The sequence below is a fragment of the Oncorhynchus gorbuscha genome, linkage group LG11 (assembly GCF_021184085.1).
Source record: "Oncorhynchus gorbuscha isolate QuinsamMale2020 ecotype Even-year linkage group LG11, OgorEven_v1.0, whole genome shotgun sequence".
Taxonomy (NCBI): Eukaryota; Metazoa; Chordata; class Actinopteri; order Salmoniformes; family Salmonidae; genus Oncorhynchus; species Oncorhynchus gorbuscha.
In genome coordinates this window covers 8,283,951-8,308,717 of record NC_060183.1, presented here as the reverse complement: position 1 = coordinate 8,308,717, position 24,767 = coordinate 8,283,951, and the positions used below count along the sequence as shown (strand labels likewise).

At 39.9% G+C, this 24,767-nt stretch overlaps 1 protein-coding gene across 1 annotated transcript in view; it reads left to right on the top strand.

The window, feature by feature from the left end:
* Positions 1-5,403: 5,403 nt before the first annotated feature.
* The window catches only part of LOC124048069 (cAMP and cAMP-inhibited cGMP 3',5'-cyclic phosphodiesterase 10A-like), a 160,522-nt gene continuing 141,158 nt past the window's right edge, over positions 5,404-24,767 (top strand). Inside the window, exon 1 of the mRNA XM_046368474.1 lies at positions 5,404-5,809. Coding sequence (XP_046224430.1) covers positions 5,746-5,809 — 64 coding nt within the window. The 5' untranslated portion in view covers positions 5,404-5,745. The remainder of the gene's footprint in view (positions 5,810-24,767) is intronic.

Below are 24,767 nucleotides of genomic sequence, written 5' to 3'. Positions count from 1 at the left end.
TAGACTGTGAATGGCCTCACTCTCCAGTACAGTAGGTAGACTGTGAATGGCCTCACTCTCCAGTACAGTAGGTAGACTGTGAATGGCCTCACTCTCCAGTACAGTAACTAGACTGTGAATGGCCTCACTCTCCAGTACAGTAACTAGACTGTGAATGTCCTCACACTCCAGTACAGTAGGTGGCGGAGTATGCACCTAAAAGGTGGATGCAATCTGCTAATGCCAATCTCAAAGAAGAAGAAGAAGCTAGTCCCCTGTCAGTGATGCAGCCTTGGTACAGGCATGTGATACCAAAGAACAATACAATATTTAATTTATTGCTAGTCACCGTGTAATTGTAATGCTTTCCTACCAGACCATCAGGTCAGTGAGTGTAATGGATTAGCTACAGTAAATTACTGTGGATTTTACAATAACCCACTTGTAAGTAGTTGACAGTAAACATCAACTTTCTGTGAACCGGCTGCCATAAAGATACTGGAAAATGCACAGTAACCTCTAGTGATGTTATGTTTTGATACCGGAGCTCCAAGTCATGTTTCGAAATGGCTAAGTTCTTCAAAGCAGTGTGCCGATGCCTGTATCACTTTATCAGAAGTACGTGATCAATGACTTCTGGATCTTTGTTTCGTCAAAACAAACACCTGATTGTTTTTTTGGGGGGAGAAAAAGACTACGCTGCGCACACGCTACAAGGTGTGTGATGTCATCTATCGTAGTTTGGCTGCTCTAAAACCTCAACGCTCGGCTCTAAAACCTCAACGCTCGGCTCTAAAACCTCAACGCTCGGCTCTAAAACCTCAACGCTCGGCTCTAAAACCTCAATGCTCGGCTCTAAAACCTCAACGCTCGGCTGGAAAACCTCAACGCTCGGCTCTAAAACCTCAACGCTCGGCTCTAAAACCTCAACGCTCGGCTCTAAAACCTCAACGCTCAGCTCCAAAACCTCAACGCTCGGGTCTAAAACCTCAACGCTCGGCTGGAAAACCTCAACGCTCGGCTGAAAAACCTCAACGCTCTGCTCTAAAACCTCAACGCTCGGCTCTAAAACCTCAACGCTCGGCTCTAAAACCTCAACGCTCGGCTGGAAAACCTCAACGCTCGGCTCTAAAACCTCAACGCTTGGCTCTAAAACCTCAACGCTTGGCTGGAAAACCTCAACGCTCGGCTCTAAAACCTCAACGCTCGGCTCCAAAACCTAAAAGCTCGGCTCTAAAACCCCAACGCTCGGCTCTAAAACCTCAACGCTCGGCTGGAAAACCTCAACGCTCGGCTCTAAAACCTTAACGCTCGGCTCTAAAACCTCAATGCCCGGCTCTAAAACCTCAACGCTCGGCTCCAAAACCTCAACGCTCGGCTCTAAAACCTCAACCCTTAGCTGGAAAACCTCAACGCTCGGCTCTAAAACCTCAACCCTCGGCTGGAAAACCTCAACGCTCGGCTCCAAAACCTCAACGCTCGGCTCTAAAACCTCAACGCTCGGCTCTAAAACCTCAATGCTCCAGAAAGCTTAGTTTCCCCATCACTAGTAACCGCTTAACAGTGTCACACATTTGTATAAATAAAATTACACAACTGCCAATACCAAAAAGAGGTGTTCAACTGTCATCAACATGATAAAACAACTTAAACTGGTACAAAACTTCCACTGATGGTTGGCACAAATACAACACATTTTTAGACCATGCCCCCAAATATGATAATGAGCCCTCACCAGCAAATTGCCCCCCACCTACATTTCAAAGTCCGGTAATGATTTTTACCTAATGCTGCATTCGTAACCAAGTGGGAAGTGAGCATTTACGACATACGATTGGGGAAAAATCCACTTGAACGGCCCTACAACTGGTAATTATTAGCGGGAAACGAGTCTATCATCTTTGACTTTGCCAACATGCTGACCTCTGACATCACCTACTAAGGAAATTACCTTGGTGATTGCATTTGACAGTTAAATGTAACAACAAAACATAATTTATAAAAAGTAATCTATTCATATGGTTTTTGAACTCTATAAAATGTTTTGCTTTTAGTTTATGGTTGACGCAGCTTGTTGGCCATTAGCCATTTGGCGTTTCCTACAGATTTCAAAGCACGTGAATGCATCCAACGAGTATTAATGACCACCTCCCATATGGATACGAACAGAGCTTTACAAGCCTTTGCGCCCCATCATGATGAGTTCCGTTTTTCTTTGTGGCCCCAATACCCATCAAGTTGCCCATACCAATACTAGATTATACTCACATGCACCCAGGTACCGGCCAGTACCACGTGAGTACCTATGTGGGCCCCTGAAGATACCTTATGAGTACTTTTGACTCTATTGTGGAAATTGCCATTGGCTGCATTAGGAGAGATCCCATGTAGCCTTGTTTACATGTTGGAACACTGGGATGTGTGATATGTGATCTACACCTCAATTAGGCTGATAGAAATCCTCATTATTTTCTTTATTTATATTCAATTTGAGTATCATTATTTAAAAATAACCTACAAGTCTCATTCTGAACGTCTACCGTGAGTAGGACTGGTGTGGCATCGTGACAGTATCTACACGAGCAGGCCACTCCCTGATTTGCCACCCAGTTACACCTCCGCCACCACCAAAACAACCAGCTGTGTGTCGGCTATAGCGTGTTCACAGTTGGATCTGATTCTGATTGAATCTAGGCCTTAAAGTCTAGTGTCCCTGAGCACTGCTACTTTTTAGTCTGTGTCAGATAACCACACACGTATTGACTTGATTCTGGGCAACTTTTAGCAAAGTACAGAAATGTAATCTTGCCACTAAGTTTGTGGCCATAAGCACATCTAAATTACACTATAGGTTTGCCAAGTTAATTTGCATGAGGGGTCCAAAAATTCACAAGTGCATTGCGATTGACAGTAAATATATAGCAAAACACTAATACAGTTATCCTTTTACGATATAAATGTACCATAAAGTGACTACAAAATGTACTACTAAATGAATAGCAATGACTAACAGTGTAGTTTTATGTTTTCACATGTTGAACAACATGATTTAGTGAAACGTGAAATCACGTGAAAACGTGTTTTGGGAACACTTCACGTGACAGTTCACATGTGAAAACGTGTTTGTTTTTTTTAAGTCACATTTGATCACGTTTTCAAACGTGAAATTCCATTCCATCTCATATTGATCAAGTGAACAGCAACACCTCACGGCTCAACGCCTCTCCCCTGTTTGACCTAGATAGTATGTGTGTATGTGTTGATATGTGGGCTGCGTGTGCCTTTGGTAATTCTTAAAACATTGATGTAGTTCTGTCCTCGAGCTGTTCTTGTTTATTAATGTTCCGTATTATGTTTCATGTGGACCCCAGGAAGAGTAGCTACAGCTTTTGCAACAGCTAATGGGGATCCTAATAAAATACCAAATGTGTTATCACATGGTCCTTCTGTAGCTCAGTTGGTAGAGCATGACGCTTGTAACGCCAGGGTAGTGGGTTCGATCCCCGGGACCACCCATACGTAGAATGTATGCACACATGACTGTAAGTCGCTTTGGATAAAAGTGTCTGCTAAATGGCATATATTATTATTATTATTATCACTGTTCAGCTAAAAATATGACCCCGCCAGGGATTTTAACTCAGAACCTCTCGAGGTACACTGATCTTTCTGCTGCGCCACAAGGTCTGTAGTGTATCCCAAAACATTCATTACCTACAGTACATATCTGCACTTAGCAAAAGAGTACCATCTGCACAACTATTTTAGTTACCAGTTAATCTGACTATTCTCTCATAATTGATTTAACTTACTTATTTCAGCAATTTTAGTGTTTTCTGTATAGTTGTCTAATGTTCGTGGGGTATATTGTTGTGTTTTAAAGGTGCACTGTGCAGAAATCGCTCCGCCATTTTCTTGTTGCTAAAATTCTAATAGTTTGCCTAATTTAAGTTTATGTGTGACAAAACAAACAAGCATAGTGAAGAGAATCATTGTACCATCTAAACCACTGTGAAATATATTTTCCATAAACATGTACTCTTTCTTATTTCAGCTGTTTGAAGCTGGTTAAAAAAAAAAACGAAACTAAAAGATGGAAAAAAAAGAAACTTGGGAAGCATAGAAATAGAGCACACAGAACAGATCTACACTTGTCTTAGACCTGCTTTCAATTAGAATGACAGATCTATAATTTCTATGTGAATTTGGTCAGGTTGCCCAAAAACTCACATATTGCAGCTTTAATGGTATTCCTGGATCATTATAATAATATAATTGTTTTTTCTTGTGTGTATAAAAAAAAAACAAAGCTGAGATTTATGTTGATGTCCAAAGTGTAGGAATACAGGTGAAATCAGTAACTGACAACAGACATTGTGGCGGAGCAGGAAGATTGGAATGCTGTGAACCAAGAGGATGTGAGTTCAAATCCCAGGTAATAACATGTTGTACATGAATTACTCTATAAATACACACAACGTTGTCAAATATGTGTTAAAAGCAGACATTGTGGCGGGAAGATTGGAATGCTGTGAACCAAGAGGATGTGAGTTCAAATCCCAGGTAACAACATGTTGTACATGAATTACTCTATAAATACACACAACATTGTCAAATATGTGTTAAAAGCAGACATTGTGGCGGAGCAGGAAGATTGGAATGCTGTACACACAACATTGTCAAATATGTGTTAAAAGCAGAACCAAGTGAACCAAGAGGATGTGAGTTCAAATCCCAGGTAATAACATGTTGTACATGAATTACTCTATAAATACACACAACGTTGTCAAATATGTGTTAAAAGCAGACATTGTGGTGTAGCAGGAAGATTGGAATGCTGTGAACCAACAGGTTATTAGTTCATATCCCAGGTCATGAATGACATGTTTCAGTATGGTATATACAATGTATGGCAAAGTGTGCCAAATATGTCGATTTAAAACACTGTATGTTTAAAGCATAGTGTGTTTATCATAAAGACTCATTTTTGTTTGCGGGCATCGCCTGTGAAATCTCGTGAAAATTTAAATTGGGTTTACTTTCAGAATTGACTGGAACTTGAATAGAATTGACCTCAACGTTGGTTAGCATACATGGGACGCAACCACACCTGGGATTTGAACTCACACCCTCTTAGATGACAGCAAACCTGATTTCACATATGGGCAAAACATGTGGAAATATCACATGTGAAATCATGTGGTTTTTCCACGAGGGTGGGGAGACAGGAGTAGTCAGCATTCATCTCCAGCGCAGCCAATACTCTACACTTTTCAGTTTTTTCCCCTCTACTAGGCTACGGTATAGTTACTGCATTTTGCCTTTGTAGGGCAGAGTACAGTCCTATTTGTCCCTCCTACCAGTCCGTTCCGTCACCGTCTCCCTCCTCTCTTTCTCTTCCTCATGCACATTCACGGTTTAACTGCTGCCACGGCGAGGAGAGGAGGCGGTTCAACCGACGTTTAGCTACACCTCGTAAGGCAAGGGAGTGGGCAGACCCTGTACCGCCGCTGCTCTCGCCTCTACCGTGTACGGTAGGCTACCGTGCTCATCACGGATCACGCACTGCTTACGACCTCTGCACCCCCCCCAACCCCCTCCAGCTCGTTCGGCTAGTGGTATTGTAGGACCTATAATCTCCAGGCAATCTGGATCAACCTTTCCAGTTCCGGTAACGAACAGCGGCAGTTTGAGCAGAGAAGCACGGCCCCCTGGTTTCTCTCCGTAGCGTGTCCCTCCTTGCGCTCTGCTCTCACACAGGCAGACATGGATGATGGTCCGTCTTCGACAAGCTGTTTTCGAAGGATAACGGACTGTTTTCTGGGCCCAAGTAAGTACTTTTTCTTTGCAACAGTCAAACTGTTGAATTCCATCTTTATCAATGGCGATCATGTCCATCCATTCAGACTATAAATGTGTTGGTATTCCCCACATTTTACGCACGTTTTATTATGCACGATTTGAACGCGGGATTTTGTGGCTCTAGTTTTCGGACTTTGCCGTGATCACAATTAGACTACACATTAATGCTCGATTATTAACATATATATATTTGACATGTGTTGCATCTTTATCTTCACAGGGAGACATGATGAGAAACGTATGTCTCTTTTACAGATTAACCCTGCAATTACAAATGATATACACATCAATACCCTACGAGAAGCAAAACAGAGATACAAAAGACAAACAGTGAATAGCCTACAGAATGAATACACATTTCTTATTATGATCACTTCCAATTATAACAACTTGAAAATAGCCTCTCCAACTTTCAGAATGGCAACAGATTGATAGCTGATCAGTGATAACATCCGAAACATGAACAATGAGGAGTAGACACAGTCCTATATTTTACGAAGAGAGTACCGGAATACATGTAGTTTAGCCTAGAAGAACGATGAGGAGTAGACACAGTCCTATACTTTACGAAGAGAGTACCGGAATACATGTAGTTTAGCCTAGAAGAACGATGAGGAGTAGACACAGTCCTATACTTTACGAAGAGAGTACCGGAATACATGTAGTTTAGCCTAGAAGAACGATGAGGAGTAGACACAGTCCTATACTTTACGAAGAGAGTACCGGAATACATGTAGTTTAGCCTAGAAGAACGATGAGGAGTAGACACAGTCCTATACTTTACGAAGAGAGTACCGGAATACATGTAGTTTAGCCTAGAAGAACGATGAGGAGTAGACACAGTCCTATACTTTACGAAGAGAGTACCGGAATACATGTAGTTTAGCCTAGAAGAACGATGAGGAGTAGACACAGTCCTATACTTTACGAAGAGAGTACCGGAATACATGTAGTTTAGCCTAGAAGAACGATGAGGAGTAGACACAGTCCTATACTTTACGAAGAGAGTACCGGAATACATGTAGTTTAGCCTAGAAGAACGATGAGGAGTAGACACAGTCCTATACTTTACGAAGAGAGTACCGGAATGAAATCCCTGGTCTATTGTTTGTGGTGGCGCGAAAGAAGCAGCATCACTGTTGACCCGTTTCTCCAGAACCTAAAGTCCAGACTCTGTCTATGCATTGCGCGTTCATTCCTTGCAAGACTGCGCGGTTATGGCTCAGTAGATAGGCCCCCCGTTGTTATGTTGAACTTACATACAAAGTTAAACGTAAAAGCGAAATAACGTATATACGCCTGTCTGTAGAGTAGACCTATCAAGATTTCCCTTGACTCGCCCTACACGGCAGCCACCTATTTAGGCGCGTTTTTCTCTGACGCACATCGCACCTACAGTAGGACTACAGTTACACTGCTTGTTTGGACCTTGGATGCTGCTTGTACAAGCAGTCTTCCAACCCGTGCTGTATTGGCCATCACATGCACACACTATGCCTGCTAACAGTTCAATCAGAAAGGGATCACTGTGCCTCCCTCCATCAGAATATCGTGTTCATGTTGTTGTCCCGAATCATCGCTTGTCATTTATTTAAACTCACATATTATTTCACGTTTCTTCCAGCCTTTAGTTCGGGTTAATATAACGTTCGTCTGTCTGTCCAACCTCGGAAACAATGTTTTACTTTAGAAGTTGATCTCTGTACAGTACATAGCGAGTGAACGGTGCCCAGGCGTGAAGAGACAACAACAAGACATTCTGAGCCGAGGTGAAATCACGCGTCAACTGATCAAGGTCATTATTATGGACATATCCAAGTAAATGCCAAAATGTCAAAATAAAAAATACAAATCTCAAACAAAAGAAAATGCAGCTAGTGTCCCGTCGTTACAGGTTCAATGTTTGACATGACTGAGTTAGTTTAAGTTGGCTACCTAGCTAGGAGATGACAATAACCTTATCCAGCCTGCACAGCAGCCATTTCGCGTAGAACGTACGACCAACCCTTTTGCATAGCAACTATGCAAAAATAACCCCTCTACTATATTACGTCTGGCTGAAAAGGCCATTTGAAGATATGAAACAAACAGTCTTTTTTCAACCTTTATTTAACTAGGCAAGTCAGTTAAGAGCAAATTCTTATTTTCAATGACTGCCTGGGAACAGGGGCAGAACGACAGATTTGTACCTTGTAGCTTGGGGATTTGAACTTGCAACCTTCCAGTTACTAGTACTACGCTCTAACCACTAGGCTACCCTGCCCCTTGACTGTTATTGTGAGGCCGGATCTACTCTACTCCTCCGCCAGAGCGTCCAGTATGCGAAACGCTCTGAATTTACAAACAGTCGTCCGTTTTTGTTTATCGTATTAAGTCATTGAAAATTAAATGGTGCATCAAGAATGGGTGGAGACAGCAATTAATGTACCAGGCGAGCTGGGATTTATTACTGGATAGTAATAGTTTTTGGACTACCAAGAAATGTATTAATGAATTATATGAATTATTCATTAAACTTGCATCCATCTATTCTGCCAACAATACATAACAGCCAATCATCGGATTTAGAGTCTAATATAACTAATATTTTTAAAACCTCTTATAAAGTTGATTTTGAAGCATAAAATTGCTATTTTTGACAATGGGGCGGCAGGGTAGCCTAGTGGTTAGAGTGTTTAACTAGTAACTGGAAGGTTGCGAGTTCAAACCCCCGAGCTGACAAGGTACAAATCTGTCGTTCTGCCCCTGAACAGGCAGTTAACCCACTGTTCCTAGGCCGTCATTGAAAATAAGAATTTGTTCTTAACTGACTTGCCTGGTTAAATAAAGGTAAAACAAATTTTAAAAGCACTAAAAGTTAGCTAGCTACTTCCAGACATAAAAGAGCGAACACCTCACTCTGACCTTTTTTCTCTTCCTAGCTGAGCTGGTTAAAGCTGTTTCATGGTAACTGTGCGCCATTTGGTTCTTTGCATGTCAAAAAATATACAATTAATATATATACAATTAATGAAGGTTAATGACAACAGCCATATTCCTCTGGGTGTTGTGCGTTCGTAAATTCATAAATTATTCTGCGGTCTGGCACACTCAGACGAGAGTGTTCTGAAATCATATTAGAGCCAGAGTGAAATTACAAACGCACCCTAAGAATGGGAATATCAATACAATCAAATTAGCAAGGGCAGTGATCACAGATCAATCATAACGTGGGTTAAGCGCACATATGTCAAACACAACTCCCGCGGGTCGAATAGGACACACAAGCGAATGTCGACAGTATCTACTTTATGAATTACAGCCTGATGATGCGCTTGCAAAGGTGAATTCAACTTCAATTGCGCTGCTTTCCTGTGTCCGGTTTACAGCACACAGTGGAGGGAAAGTGTACAGACACATACCACAGTCCTAGCTAGGCTACTCAAATGTTGCAAGCCTGGCTTCAGATGAACAGCTTGACAATGAATAACCAAACAACTAAATCTGCTACAAAACACCAAATGCAAAATAGAAACGTGTAGGCCTATTCCAGCAACATTTGAGCAGTAGCCTTGGTTGGCTACTCAACTACAAGACATTTTGAGGGCACCACACAGCAATGCTGCATTCACTCGCACCGGTGATCCCGGCAGTGCAAAACAAACGAACGTTTCATTTGAAATGTTACAACAACCTATAGCTACTATTTTGTTACTTGGAGTTATTAAATTATTTTTGATTAGAGTTCGCAGAATATTATGCACATCTGTAAGCATAGCAGCAACGGCTGGATAAATACTATTTATCTCTTATTTTGTTTTAACATGTTAATATACAGCATCTTATGTATACAAGTGGACATTATAAAAGACCCTATTTTTTTCCTAATAAAACAATGGTCAGTTTGGGTCACAAGTTGCACTTTTTAGAAAACAACAACAAATAGGCTATATCTGGGCCCACGAATTAGTTGTTTTTTTTCTCAACACATACGCTGACTCGAGTTTGACACCCCTGGGCAAGTGTGACTATTTATGTAACTAGCTATTTATTTCGAAAGATAAAAACACATAGTCTAACCTTCGCTGGCTGTATGGGAGGATGACATGTCTTTGGAGGAGTGGGTGAATGACTGACTTTTTCCCCCCTCGTGTATTTTTCTGTTGGCTACAGCAAGAGATGCTGCAGGTGTCATTTAGTTAGCGAGCAAGGAATGTGCATCGCGTTGCTAGATAGCTGTGCTGAACTCGAACAACTGTTATCCACAGTTAGCAAATCTCTTAGTTGTCAATCAAATGTATTTGGCAACGAACAAATGGCCGAGCTGTCAGGCAAGTTCCAATTCAGTTTTCAACCCGTGGGTTGGGACAAGCATGCAAGCAAGCTGCAGGAGAGCTACTATTCTCCATTGTTTATCAGTGCAATTTTGACGATCAACTAGCTGAAAAGTTTGAGAAGGTATATCTCATTTTCCTTTGTTAGATTTGAGCTCATCTTGTTCTGGCCGGCATTAGTTGTTGGTCTTGTTGTTGATGTGTATAACTGAGGGAGAGAGAGCCTACCTTTTCAAGGGTATTTGATCAGGAGGACTGTGAAGTTCCCAAATGTAAGAGGACTCCCTTGTTGTTGACATATTTCCAGAAATCCATTCAGGTGTAATTTAGTGGCTTTTGGTGAAATGTGTTCCAATGATCTAAAGTCACGCTGTTCCTACTTCCTGTAAACACACAGTCCAGTTCATAGTGAATGACGACAGGTCCTACTTCCTGTAAACACACAGTCCAGTTCATAGTGAATGACGACAGGTCCTACTTCCTGTAAACACACAGTCCAGTTCATAGTGAATGACGACAGGTCCTACTTCCTGTAAACACACAGTCCAGTTCAAAGTGAATGACGGCAGGTCCTACTTCCTGTAAACACACAGTCCAGTTCATAGTGAATGACGGCAGGTCCTACTTCCTGTAAACACACAGTCCAGTTCATAGTGAATGACGGCAGGTCCTACTTCCTGTAAACACACAGTCCAGTTCAAAGTGAATGACGGCAGGTCCTACTTCCTGTAAACACACAGTCCAGTTCAAAGTGAATGACGGCAGGCCCTACTTCCTGTAAACACACAGTCCAGTTCAAAGTGAATGAAGGCAGGTCCTACTTCCTGTAAACACACAGTGCAGTTCATAGTGAATGACGACAGGTCCTACTTCCTGTAAACACACAGTGCAGTTCATAGTGAATGATGATAGGCCCTACTGCCTGTAAACACACAGTCCAGTTCATAGTGAATGATGACAGGTCCTACTTCCTGTAAACACACAGTCCAGTTCATAGTGAATGACGGCAGGCCCTACTTCCTGTAAACACACAGTCCAGTTCATAGTGAATGACGGCAGGCACATTTGGCAAATGTCTAATTTGCATATAGGTCTACTGTAGCTCTGATTGACTATAGCACACCGGTCTGCGTAGACTGGTCCTGGATGGGACAGATGTTTTTATTAGGCTTTATTTACAGCATTGTGTATATTCATTGTCCAAATGCACAGCTGACTAACTATATTGCTCTATACTCTATACTGCCCACTCTATATTGCTCTATACTCTATACTGCCCACTCTATATTGCTCTATACTCTATACTGTCCACTCTATATTGCTCTATACTGCCCACACTATATTGTTCTATACTCTATACTGCCCACTCTATATTGCTATATACTCTATACTGCCCACTCTATATTGCTCTATACTCTATACTGCCCACACTATATTGCTCTATACTCTATACTGCCCACTCTATATTGCTATATACTCTATACTGCCCACTCTATATTGCTCTATACTCTATACTGCCCACTCTATATTGCTCTATACTCTATACTCTATACTCTATACTGCCCACTCTATATTGCTCTATACTCTATACTGCCCACTCTCTATTGCTCTATACTCTATACTCTATACTGCCCACTATATATTGCTCTATACTCCATACTGCCCACTCTATATTGTTCTATGCTCAATACTCTATACTGCCCACTCTATATTGCTCTATACTCTATACTGCCCACTCTATATTGCTCTATACTGCCCACTCTATATTGTTCTATACTCCATACTGCCCACTCTATATTGTTCTATACTCAATACTCTATACTGCCCACTCTATATTGCTATATACTCTATACTGCCCACTCTATATTGCTCTATACTCTATACTGCCCACTCTATATTGCTCTATACTCTATACTCTATACTGCCCACTCTATATTGCTCTATACTGCCCACTCACTCAGCCCAGTCAAAACTGTTCGCTGCTCTGGCCCCCCAATGGTGGAACAAACTCCCTCACGACGCCAGGACAGTGGAGTCAATCACCACCTTCCCGGATACACCTGAAACCCCACCTCTTTAAGGAATACCTAGGATAGGATAAGTAATCCCTCTCACCCCCCCTTTAAGATTTAGATGCACTATTGTAAAGTGACTGTTCCACTGGATGTCATAAGGTGAATGCACCAATTTGTAAGTCGCTCTGGATAAGAGCGTCTGCTAAATGACTTAAATGTTAAATGTTAATATTGTTCTATACTCTATACTGCCCACTCTATATTGTTCTATACTCTATACTGCCCACTCTATACTGCCCACTCTATATTGTTCTATACTCTATACTGCCCACTCTATATTGTTCTATACTCTATACTGCCCACTCTATACTGCCCACTCTATATTGTTCTATACTCTATACTCTATACTGCCCACTCTATATTGTTCTATACTCTATACTGCCCACTCTATATTGTTCTATACTCTATACTGCCCACTCTATACTGCCCACTCTATATTGTTCTATACTCAATACTCTATACTGCCCACTCTATATTGCTCTATACTCTATACTGCCCACTCTATATTGCTATATACTCTATACTGCCCACTCTATATTGCTCTATACTCAATACTCTATACTGCCCACTCTATATTGTTCTATACTCAATACTCTATACTGCCCACTCTATATTGCTCTATACTCTATACTGCCCACTCTATATTGCTCTATACTCTATACTGGCCACTCTATATTGTTCTATACTCAATACTCTATACTGCCCACTCTATATTGCTCTATACTCTACTGCCCACTCTATATTGCTCTATACTCTATACTCTATACTGCCCACTCTATATTGCTCTATACTGCCCACTCTATATTGTTCTATACTCTATACTCTATACTGCCCACTCTATATTGCTCTATACTCTACACTGCCCACTCTATATTGTTCTATACTCAATACTCTATACTGCCCACTCTATATTGCTTTATACTCTATACTGCCCACTCTATATTGTTCTATACTCTATACTGCCCACTCTATATTGTTCTATACTCTATACTGCCCACTCTATATTGTTCTATACTCTATACTGCCCACTCTATATTATTATATACTCTATACTGCCCGCTCTATATTGTTCTATACTCTATACTGCCCACTCTATATTGCCCACTCTATATTGCTCTATACTCTATACTGCCCGCTCTATATTGCTCTATACTCTATACTGCCCACTCTATATTGCTCTATACTCTATACTGCCCACTCTATATTGCTCTATACTCTATACTGCCCACTCTATATTGCTATATACTCTATATTGCTCTATACTCTATACTGCCCACTCTATATTGCTATATACTCTATACTGCCCACTCTATATTGCTCTATACTGCCCACTCTATATTGCTATATACTCTATACTGCCCGCTCTATATTGCTCTATACTCTATACTGCCCACTCTATATTGCTCTATACTCTATATTGCCCACTCTATATTGCTCTATACTCTATACTGCCCACTCTATATTGCCCACTCTATATTGCTCTATACTCTATACTGCCCACTCTATATTGCTCTATACTCTATATTGCCCACTCTATATTGCTCTATACTCTATACTGCCCACTCTATATTGTTCTATACTCTATATTGCCCACTCTATATTGCTCTATACTCTATACTGCCCACTCTATATTGTTCTATACTCTATACTGCCCACTCTATATTGCTCTATACTGCCCACTCTATATTGCTCTATACTGCCCACTCTATATTGCTCTATACTCTATACTGCCCACTCTATATTGCTCTATACGCAATACTGCCCACTCTATATTGCTCTATACTCTATACTGCCCACTCTATATTGCTCTATACTCTATACTGCCCACTCTATATTGCTATACATTTTTCCAAAGTACCTTACTATATGTAATTCCCAAATATTCAATGATTTTATGAAAATGACCCTATCTCAGTGCTCGCTTGTCAGAAAATGTAAAAATAATAAAAATAATTAAAAAGGGTGCCATATTCTTCCTGGGGGTATATTTGAACAGATTTTAATAAGATTTCATGTGGCTTAAATGCTGTCAGTTCCACTTTAAAGTCACCACAGTCTAGTAGTCTATTCAGTGGCATCAAGTCACTATAGTCTAGTAGTCTATTCAGTGGCATCAAGTCACTATAGTCTAGTAGTCTATTCAGTGGCATCAAGTCACTATAGTCTAGTAGTCTATTCAGTGGCATCAAGTCACTATAGTCTAGTAGTCTATTCAGTGGCATCAAGTCACTATAGTCTAGTAGTCTATTCAGTGGCATCATGTCAGTATTAGTCACTATAGTCTAGTAGTCTATTCAGTGGCATCAAGTCACTATAGTCTAGTAGTCTATTCAGTGGCATCAAGTCACTATAGTCTAGTAGTCTATTCAGTGGCATCAAGTCACTATAGTCTAGTAGTCTATTCAGTGGCATCAAGTCACTATAGTCTAGTAGTCTATTCAGTGGCATCAAGTAACTATAGTCTAGTAGTCTATTCAGTGGTATCATGTCACTATAGTCTAGTAGTCTATTCAGTGGCATCAAGTCAGTATTAGTCACTATAGTCTAGTAGTCTATTCAGTGGTATCAAGTCACTATAGTCTAGTAGTCTATTCAGTGGTATCAAGTCACTATAGTCTAGTAGTCTATTCAGTGGCATCAAGTCACTATAGTCTAGTAGTCTATTCAGTGGTATCAAGTCACTATAGTCTAGTAGTCTATTCAGTGGTATCAAGTCACTATAGTCTAGTAGTCTATTCAGTGGTATCAAGTCACTATAGTCTAGTAGTCTATTCAGTGGTATCAAGTCACTATAGTCTAGTAGTCTATTCAGTGGTATCAAGTCACTATAGTCTAGTAGTCTATTCAGTGGCATCAAGTCAGTATAGTCTAGTAGTCTATTCAGTGGCATCATGTCAGTATTAGTCACTATAGTCTAGTAGTCTATTCAGTGGCATCATGTCAGTATTAGTCACTATAGTCTAGTAGTCTATTCAGAGGCATCAAGTCACTATAGTCTAGTAGTCTATTCAGTGGCATCAAGTCACTATAGTCTAGTAGTCTATTCAGTGGTATCATGTCACTATAGTCTAGTAGTCTATTCAGTGGCATCAAGTCAGTATTAGTCACTATAGTCTAGTAGTCTATTCAGTGGCATCAAGTCACTATAGTCTAGTAGTCTATTCAGTGGTATCAAGTCACTATAGTCTAGTAGTCTATTCAGTGGCATCAAGTCACTATAGTCTAGTAGTCTATTCAGTGGTATCAAGTCACTATAGTCTAGTAGTCTATTCAGTGGCATCAAGTCACTATAGTCTAGTAGTCTATTCAGTGGTATCAAGTCACTATAGTCTAGTAGTCTATTCAGTGGTATCAAGTCACTATAGTCTAGTAGTCTATTCAGTGGTATCAAGTCACTATAGTCTAGTAGTCTATTCAGTGGCATCAAGTCAGTATTAGTCACCACAGTCTAGTAGTCTATTCAGTGGCATCAAGTCAGTATTAGTCACTATAGTCTAGTAGTCTATTCAGTGGCATCATGTCAGTATTAGTCACTATAGTCTAGTAGTCTATTCAGTGGCATCATGTCAGTATTAGTCACTATAGTCTAGTAGTCTATTCAGTGGCATCAAGTCACTATAGTCTAGTAGTCTATTCAGTGGCATCAAGTCACTATAGTCTAGTAGTCTATTCAGTGGCATCAAGTCACTATAGTCTAGTAGTCTATTCAGTGGTATCAAGTCACTATAGTCTAGTAGTCTATTCAGTGGTATCAAGTCACTATAGTCTAGTAGTCTATTCAGTGGTATCAAGTCACTATAGTCTAGTAGTCTATTCAGTGGCATCAAGTCAGTATTAGTCACTATAGTCTAGTAGTCTATTCAGTGGCATCAAGTCAGTATTAGTCACTATAGTCTAGTAGTCTATTCAGTGGTATCAAGTCACTATAGTCTAGTAGTCTATTCAGTGGTATCAAGTCACTATAGTCTAGTAGTCTATTCAGTGGCATCAAGTCAGTATTAGTCACTATAGTCTAGTAGTCTATTCAGTGGCATCAAGTCACTATAGTCTAGTAGTCTATTCAGTGGCATCAAGTCACTATAGTCTAGTAGTCTATTCAGTGGCATCAAGTCAGTATTAGTCACTATAGTCTAGTAGTCTATTCAGTGGTATCAAGTCACTATAGTCTAGTAGTCTATTCAGTGGTATCAAGTCACTATAGTCTAGTAGTCTATTCAGTGGCATCATGTCAGTATTAGTCACTATAGTCTAGTAGTCTATTCAGTGGCATCAAGTCACTATAGTCTAGTAGTCTATTCAGTGGTATCAAGTCACTATAGTCTAGTAGTCTATTCAGTGGCATCAAGTCACTATAGTCTAGTAGTCTATTCAGTGGCATCAAGTCACTATAGTCTAGTAGTCTATTCAGTGGCATCAAGTCACTATAGTCTAGTAGTCTATTCAGTGGCATCAAGTCACTATAGTCTAGTAGTCTATTCAGTGGCATCAAGTCAGTATTAGTCACTATAGTCTAGTAGTCTATTCAGTGGTATCAAGTCACTATAGTCTAGTAGTCTATTCAGTGGCATCAAGTCAGTATTAGTCACTATAGTCTAGTAGTCTATTCAGTGGCATCATGTCAGTATTAGTCACTATAGTCTAGTAGTCTATTCAGTGTCATCAAGTCACTATAGTCTAGTAGTCTATTCAGTGGCATCAAGTCACTATAGTCTAGTAGTCTATTCAGTGGCATCATGTCAGTATGTCATTGAAAAGCAGCAAAACATTTTGCCCTGCTGCTCTTTTCAAAATCAGTGACGTCTCTCTGACAATCAATTAATCATTTCTTAATTTAGGATAATCCTGACAGCACTTCCTGGGCCAAGGGAGAGCGCTCAGGGATAGATTAATTGTGTCTGAGGGGAACTGACGTTCACAAAGTGTCACACGCACTTTAGTCTCTCTCTCACTGGGCAGAAAACATACTTCCCATGTGGTGTCTGTTTCCTGTGTAATTAGCTTAGACAATGTCACTTTTTAAAACTCAAAATGAAGTGTATACACTATATATACAAAAGTATGTGGACACCCCTTCAAATGAGTGGATTCGGCTATTTCAGCCACACCCGTTGTAGACATGCAAATCTCGAGCACACAGCCATGCAATCTCCATAGCATAACATTGGCAGTAGAATGGCCTTACTGAAGTTCTTGCTGTAACCTTGAGTGCCATGCAGACAGGGACCTTGTTTGGATCCTTTTTCCTGTCAATTTGATTGGTGGATTCAAGTAAAGTATTTAAAATGTGTGTGTGTGTGTATAAGTGTGTGTGTGTGTGTGTGCCCTGAGGTCTCGGAGGTCACTCCAGGTCAGCACTAATAGCATCTGACAGGCATTCTCAATCCAAAATGGCTGTGGAGGAGGAAGTGATTTAACTAAATGAAGAAGTCTTATGTTGTGGGCAGGAAGTTATCATGCTGGGCATTTCCTGGCTCCATTGAATGTCATTTAATCATGGTAGAGTCGTGACTAAATGGGACCTTGTTTCCTATATGGTGCACTACTTTTGACCATGGTCCATAGGGTATCCCATTGGGCTCTGGTCAAAAGCAATGCACTATAGAGGGAGTAGAGTGCCATTAGGACACAGATGCGTTCTCCCTCATAGAGAAGCACTTCTTTCAGCATCTAATGGTACACTATGATGTATTGCAGATTGGTTAATGACTGGTCTATGGATGGATTCCAGATTGGTTAATGATTGGTCTAGATTATAGTTTAGGGATGGGTTCTGATAAACCTGTAGGTTATAGTTTAGGGCTTCTGATATACCTGTAGGTTATAGATTAGGGCTGGGTTCTGATATACCTGTAGGTTATAGTTTAGGGGTTCTGATATACCTGTAGGTTATAGTTTAGGGCTTCTGATATACCTGTAGGTTATAGTTTAGGGGTTCTGATATACCTGTAGGTTATAGTTTAGGGGTTCTGATATACCTGTAGGTTATAGTTTAGGGGTTCTGATATACCTGTAGGTTATAGTTTAGGGCTGGGTTCTGATATACCTGTAGGTTATAGTTTAGGGGTTCTGATATACCTGTAGGTTATAGTTTAGGGCTTCTGATATACCTGTAGGTTATAGTTTAGGGGTTCTGATATACCTGTAGGTTATAGTTTAGGGCTGGGTTCTGATATACCTGTAGGTTATAGTTTAGGGGTTCTGATATACCTGTAGGTTATAGTTTAGGGCTGGGTTCTGATATACCTGTAGGTTATAGTTTAGGGATGGGTTCTGATATACCTGTAGGTTATAGTTTAGGGCTTCTGATATACCTGTAGGTTATAGTTTAGGGGTTCTGATATACCTGTAGGTTATAGTTTAGGGCTTCTGATATACCTGTAGGTTATAGTTTAGGGATGGGTTCTGATATACCTGTAGGTTATAGTTTAGGGGTTCTGATATACCTGTAGGTTATAGTTTAGGGGTTCTGATATACCTGTAGGTTATAGTTTAGGGCTTCTGATATACCTGTAGGTTATAGTTTAGGGGTTCTGATATACCTGTAGGTTATAGTTTAGGGCTGGGTTCTGATATACCTGTAGGTTATAGTTTAGGGCTTCTGATATACCTGTAGGTTATAGTTTAGGGGTTCTGATATACCTGTAGGTTATAGTTTAGGGCTTCTGATATACCTGTAGGTTATAGTTTAGGGGTTCTGATATACCTGTAGGTTATAGTTTAGGGGTTCTGATATACCTGTAGGTTATAGTTTAGGGGTTCTGATATACCTGTAGGTTAGGTTTAGTTTAGGGGTTCTGATATACCTGTAGGTTATAGTTTAGGGGTTCTGATATACCTGTAGGTTATAGTTTAGGGTTCTGATATACCTGTAGGTTATAGTTTAGGGGGATATACCTGTAGGTTATAGTTTAGGGGTTCTGATATACCTGTAGGTTATAGTTTAGGGGTTCTGATATACCTGTAGGTTATAGTTTAGGGTTCTGATATACCTGTAGGTTATAGTTTAGGGTTCTGATATACCTGTAGGTTATAGTTTAGGGGTTCTGATATACCTGTAGGTTATAGTTTAGGGGTTCTGATATACCTGTAGGTTATAGTTTAGGGGTTCTGATATACCTGTAGGTTATAGTTTAGGGGTTCTGATATACCTGTAGGTTATAGTTTAGGGGTTCTGATATACCTGTAGGTTATAGTTTAGGGGTTCTGATATACCTGTAGGTTATAGTTTAGGGGTTCTGATATACCTGTAGGTTATAGTTTAGGGGTTCTGATATACCTGTAGGTTATAGTTTAGGGGTTCTGATATACCTGTAGGTTATAGTTTAGGGGTTCTGATATACCTGTAGGTTATAGTTTAGGGGTTCTGATATACCTGTAGGTTATAGTTTAGGGGTTCTGATATACCTGTAGGTTATAGTTTAGGTTATAGGGGTTCTGATATACCTGTAGGTTATAGTTTAGGGGTTCTGATATACCTGTAGGTTATAGTTTAGGGGTTCTGATATACCTGTAGGTTATAGTTTAGGGGGGTTCTGATATACCTGTAGGTTATAGTTTAGGGTTCTGATATACCTGTAGGTTATAGTTTAGGGCTGGGTTCTTACCTGTTATAGTTTAGGGGTTCTGATATACCTGTAGGTTATAGTTTAGGGGTTCTGATATACCTGTAGGTTATAGTTTAGGGGTTCTGATATACCTGTAGGTTATAGTTTAGGGGTTCTGATATACCTGTAGGTTATAGTTTAGGGGTTCTGATATACCTGTAGGTTATAGTTTAGGGGTTCTGATATACCTGTAGGTTATAGTTTAGGGTTCTGATATACCTGTAGGTTATAGTTTAGGGGTTCTGATATACCTGTAGGTTATAGTTTAGGGGTTCTGATATACCTGTAGGTTATAGTTTAGGGGTTCTGATATACCTGTAGGTTATAGTTTAGGGGTTCTGATATACCTGTAGGTTATAGTTTAGGGGTTCTGATATACCTGTAGGTTATAGTTTAGGGGTTCTGATATACCTGTAGGTTATAGTTTAGGGCTTCTGATATACCTGTAGGTTATAGTTTAGGGCTTCTGATATACCTGTAGGTTATAGTTTAGGGGTTCTGATATACCTGTAGGTTATAGTTTAGGGGTTCTGATATACCTGTAGGTTATAGTTTAGGGCTGGGTTCTGATATACCTGTAGGTTATAGTTTAGGGCTGGGTTCTGATATACCTGTAGGTTATAGTTTAGGGGTTCTGATATACCTGTAGGTTATAGTTTAGGGGTTCTGATATACCTGTAGGTTATAGTTTAGGGGTTCTGATATACCTGTAGGTTATAGTTTAGGGGTTCTGATATACCTGTAGGTTATAGTTTAGGGGTTCTGATATACCTGTAGGTTATAGTTTAGGGGTTCTGATATACCTGTAGGTTATAGTTTAGGGGTTCTGATATACCTGTAGGTTATAGTTTAGGGCTTCTGATATACCTGTAGGTTATAGTTTAGGGGTTCTGAGGGGTTCTGATATACCTGTAGGTTATAGTTTAGGGGTTCTGATATACCTGTAGGTTATAGTTTAGGGGTTCTGATATACCTGTAGGTTATAGTTTAGGGGTTCTGATATACCTGTAGGTTATAGTTTAGGGCTGGGTTCTGATATACCTGTAGGTTATAGTTTAGGGGTTCTGATATACCTGTAGGTTATAGTTTAGGGCTGGGTTCTGATATACCTGTAGGTTATAGTTTAGGGGTTCTGATATACCTGTAGGTTATAGTTTAGGGGTTCTGATATACCTGTAGGTTATAGTTTAGGGCTGGGTTCTGATATACCTGTAGGTTATAGTTTAGGGGTTCTGATATACCTGTAGGTTATAGTTTAGGGGTTCTGATATACCTGTAGGTTATAGTTTAGGGGTTCTGATATACCTGTAGGTTATAGTTTAGGGGTTCTGATATACCTGTAGGTTATAGTTTAGGGGTTCTGATATACCTGTAGGTTATAGTTTAGGGCTTCTGATATACCTGTAGGTTATAGTTTAGGGGTTCTGATATACCTGTAGGTTATAGTTTAGGGGTTCTGATATACCTGTAGGTTATAGTTTAGGGGTTCTGATATACCTGTAGGTTATAGTTTAGGGGTTCTGATATACCTGTAGGTTATAGTTTAGGGGTTCTGATATACCTGTAGGTTATAGTTTAGGGGTTCTGATATACCTGTAGGTTATAGTTTAGGGCTTCTGATATACCTGTAGGTTATAGTTTAGGGGTTCTGATATACCTGTAGGTTATAGTTTAGGGGTTCTGATATACCTGTAGGTTATAGTTTAGGGGTTCTGATATACCTGTAGGTTATAGTTTAGGGGGGTTCTGATATACCTGTAGGTTATAGTTTAGGGGTTCTGATATACCTGTAGGTTATAGTTTAGGGGTTCTGATATACCTGTAGGTTATAGTTTAGGGCTTCTGATATACCTGTAGGTTATAGTTTAGGGCTTCTGATATACCTGTAGGTTATAGTTTAGGGGTTCTGATATACCTGTAGGTTATAGTTTAGGGGTTCTGATATACCTGTAGGTTATAGTTTAGGGGTTCTGATATACCTGTAGGTTATAGTTTAGGGGTTCTGATATACCTGTAGGTTATAGTTTAGGGCTTCTGATATACCTGTAGGTTATAGTTTAGGGCTTCTGATATACCTGTAGGTTATAGTTTAGGGGTTCTGATATACCTGTAGGTTATAGTTTAGGGGTTCTGATATACCTGTAGGTTATAGTTTAGGGGTTCTGATATACCTGTAGGTTATAGTTTAGGGCTGGGTTCTGATATACCTGTAGGTTATAGTTTAGGGGTTCTGATATACCTGTAGGTTATAGTTTAGGGCTGGGTTCTGATATACCTGTAGGTTATAGTTTAGGGGTTCTGATATACCTGTAGGTTATAGTTTAGGGCTGGGTTCTGATATACCTGTAGGTTATAGTTTAGGGGTTCTGATATACCTGTAGGTTATAGTTTAGGGGTTCTGATATACCTGTAGGTTATAGTTTAGGGCTTCTGATATACCTGTAGGTTATAGTTTAGGGGTTCTGATATACCTGTAGGTTATAGTTTAGGGGTTCTGATATACCTGTAGGTTATAGTTTAGGGGTTCTGATATACCTGTAGGTTATAGTTTAGGGTTCTGTTCTGATATACCTGTAGGTTATAGTTTAGGGTTCTGATATACCTGTAGGTTATAGTTTAGGGGTTCTGATATACCTGTAGGTTATAGTTTAGGGGTTCTGATATACCTGTAGGTTATAGTTTAGGGGTTCTGATATACCTGTAGGTTATAGTTTAGGGCTGGGTTCTGATATACCTGTAGGTTATAGTTTAGGGCTGTAGGTTATAGTTTAGGGGTTCTGATATACCTGTAGGTTATAGTTTAGGGGTTCTGATATACCTGTAGGTTATAGTTTAGGGTTCTGATATACCTGTAGGTTATAGTTTAGGGGTTCTGATATACCTGTAGGTTATAGTTTAGGGGGTTCTGATATACCTGTAGGTTATAGTTTAGGGGTTCTGATATACCTGTAGGTTATAGTTTAGGGGTTCTGATATACCTGTAGGTTATAGTTCTGATATACCTGTAGGTTATAGTTTAGGGGTTCTGATATACCTGTAGGTTATAGTTTAGGGGTTCTGATATACCTGTAGGTTATAGTTTAGGGGGGTTCTGATATACCTGTAGGTTATAGTTTAGGGGTTCTGATATACCTGTAGGTTATAGTTTAGGGGTTCTGATATACCTGTAGGTTATAGTTTAGGGGTTCTGATATACCTGTAGGTTATAGTTTAGGGGTTCTGATATACCTGTAGGTTATAGTTTAGGGGTTCTGATATACCTGTAGGTTATAGTTTAGGGCTGGGTTCTGATATACCTGTAGGTTATAGTTTAGGGCTTCTGATATACCTGTAGGTTATAGTTTAGGGGTTCTGATATACCTGTAGGTTATAGTTTAGGGCTGGGTTCTGATATACCTGTAGGTTATAGTTTAGGGGTTCTGATATACCTGTAGGTTATAGTTTAGGGCTTCTGATATACCTGTAGGTTATAGTTTAGGGCTGGGTTCTGATATACCTGTAGGTTATAGTTTAGGGGTTCTGATATACCTGTAGGTTATAGTTTAGGGCTGGGTTCTGATATACCTGTAGGTTATAGTTTAGGGCTTCTGATATACCTGTAGGTTATAGTTTAGGGGTTCTGATATACCTGTAGGTTATAGTTTAGGGCTGGGTTCTGATATACCTGTAGGTTATAGTTTAGGGGTTCTGATATACCTGTAGGTTATAGTTTAGGGCTTCTGATATACCTGTAGGTTATAGTTTAGGGCTGGGTTCTGATATACCTGTAGGTTATAGTTTAGGGGTTCTGATATACCTGTAGGTTATAGTTTAGGGCTTCTGATATACCTGTAGGTTATAGTTTAGGGCTTCTGATATACCTGTAGGTTATAGTTTAGGGGTTCTGATATACCTGTAGGTTATAGTTTAGGGGTTCTGATATACCTGTAGGTTATAGTTTAGGGGTTCTGATATACCTGTAGGTTATAGTTTAGGGGTTCTGATTCTGATATACCTGTAGGTTATAGCTTAGGGGTTCTGATATACCTGTAGGTTATAGTTTAGGGGTTCTGATATACCTGTAGGTTATAGTTTAGGGGTTCTGATATACCTGTAGGTTATAGTTTAGGGCTTCTGATATACCTGTAGGTTATAGTTTAGGGGTTCTGATATACCTGTAGGTTATAGTTTAGGGGTTCTGATATACCTGTAGGTTATAGTTTAGGGGTTCTGATATACCTGTAGGTTATAGTTTAGGGGTTCTGATATACCTGTAGGTTATAGTTTAGGGGTTCTGATATACCTGTAGGTTATAGTTTAGGGGTTCTGATATACCTGTAGGTTATAGTTTAGGGGTTCTGATATACCTGTAGGTTATAGTTTAGGGCTGGGTTCTGATATACCTGTAGGTTATAGTTTAGGGGTTCTGATATACCTGTAGGTTATAGTTTAGGGGTTCTGATATACCTGTAGGTTATAGTTTAGGGGTTCTGATATACCTGTAGGTTATAGTTTAGGGGTTCTGATATACCTGTAGGTTATAGTTTAGGGGTTCTGATATACCTGTAGGTTATAGTTTAGGGCTTCTGATATACCTGTAGGTTATAGTTTAGGGCTTCTGATATACCTGTAGGTTATAGTTTAGGGGTTCTGATATACCTGTAGGTTATAGTTTAGGGGTTCTGATATACCTGTAGGTTATAGTTTAGGGGTTCTGATATACCTGTAGGTTATAGATTAGGGCTGGGTTCTGATATACCTGTAGGTTATAGTTTAGGGCTTCTGATATACCTGTAGGTTATAGTTTAGGGGTTCTATGAGGACTATGAGGAAATTGGCACTTTGTTATTATAATCTTGACTAGACCACTATAACCCGTTTTTTTAAGTAGACTGAAATTCTGAAGTTCCTTGGTATTTTTTTTATGACAAGATAGGAGCATGGAGACAGAAATG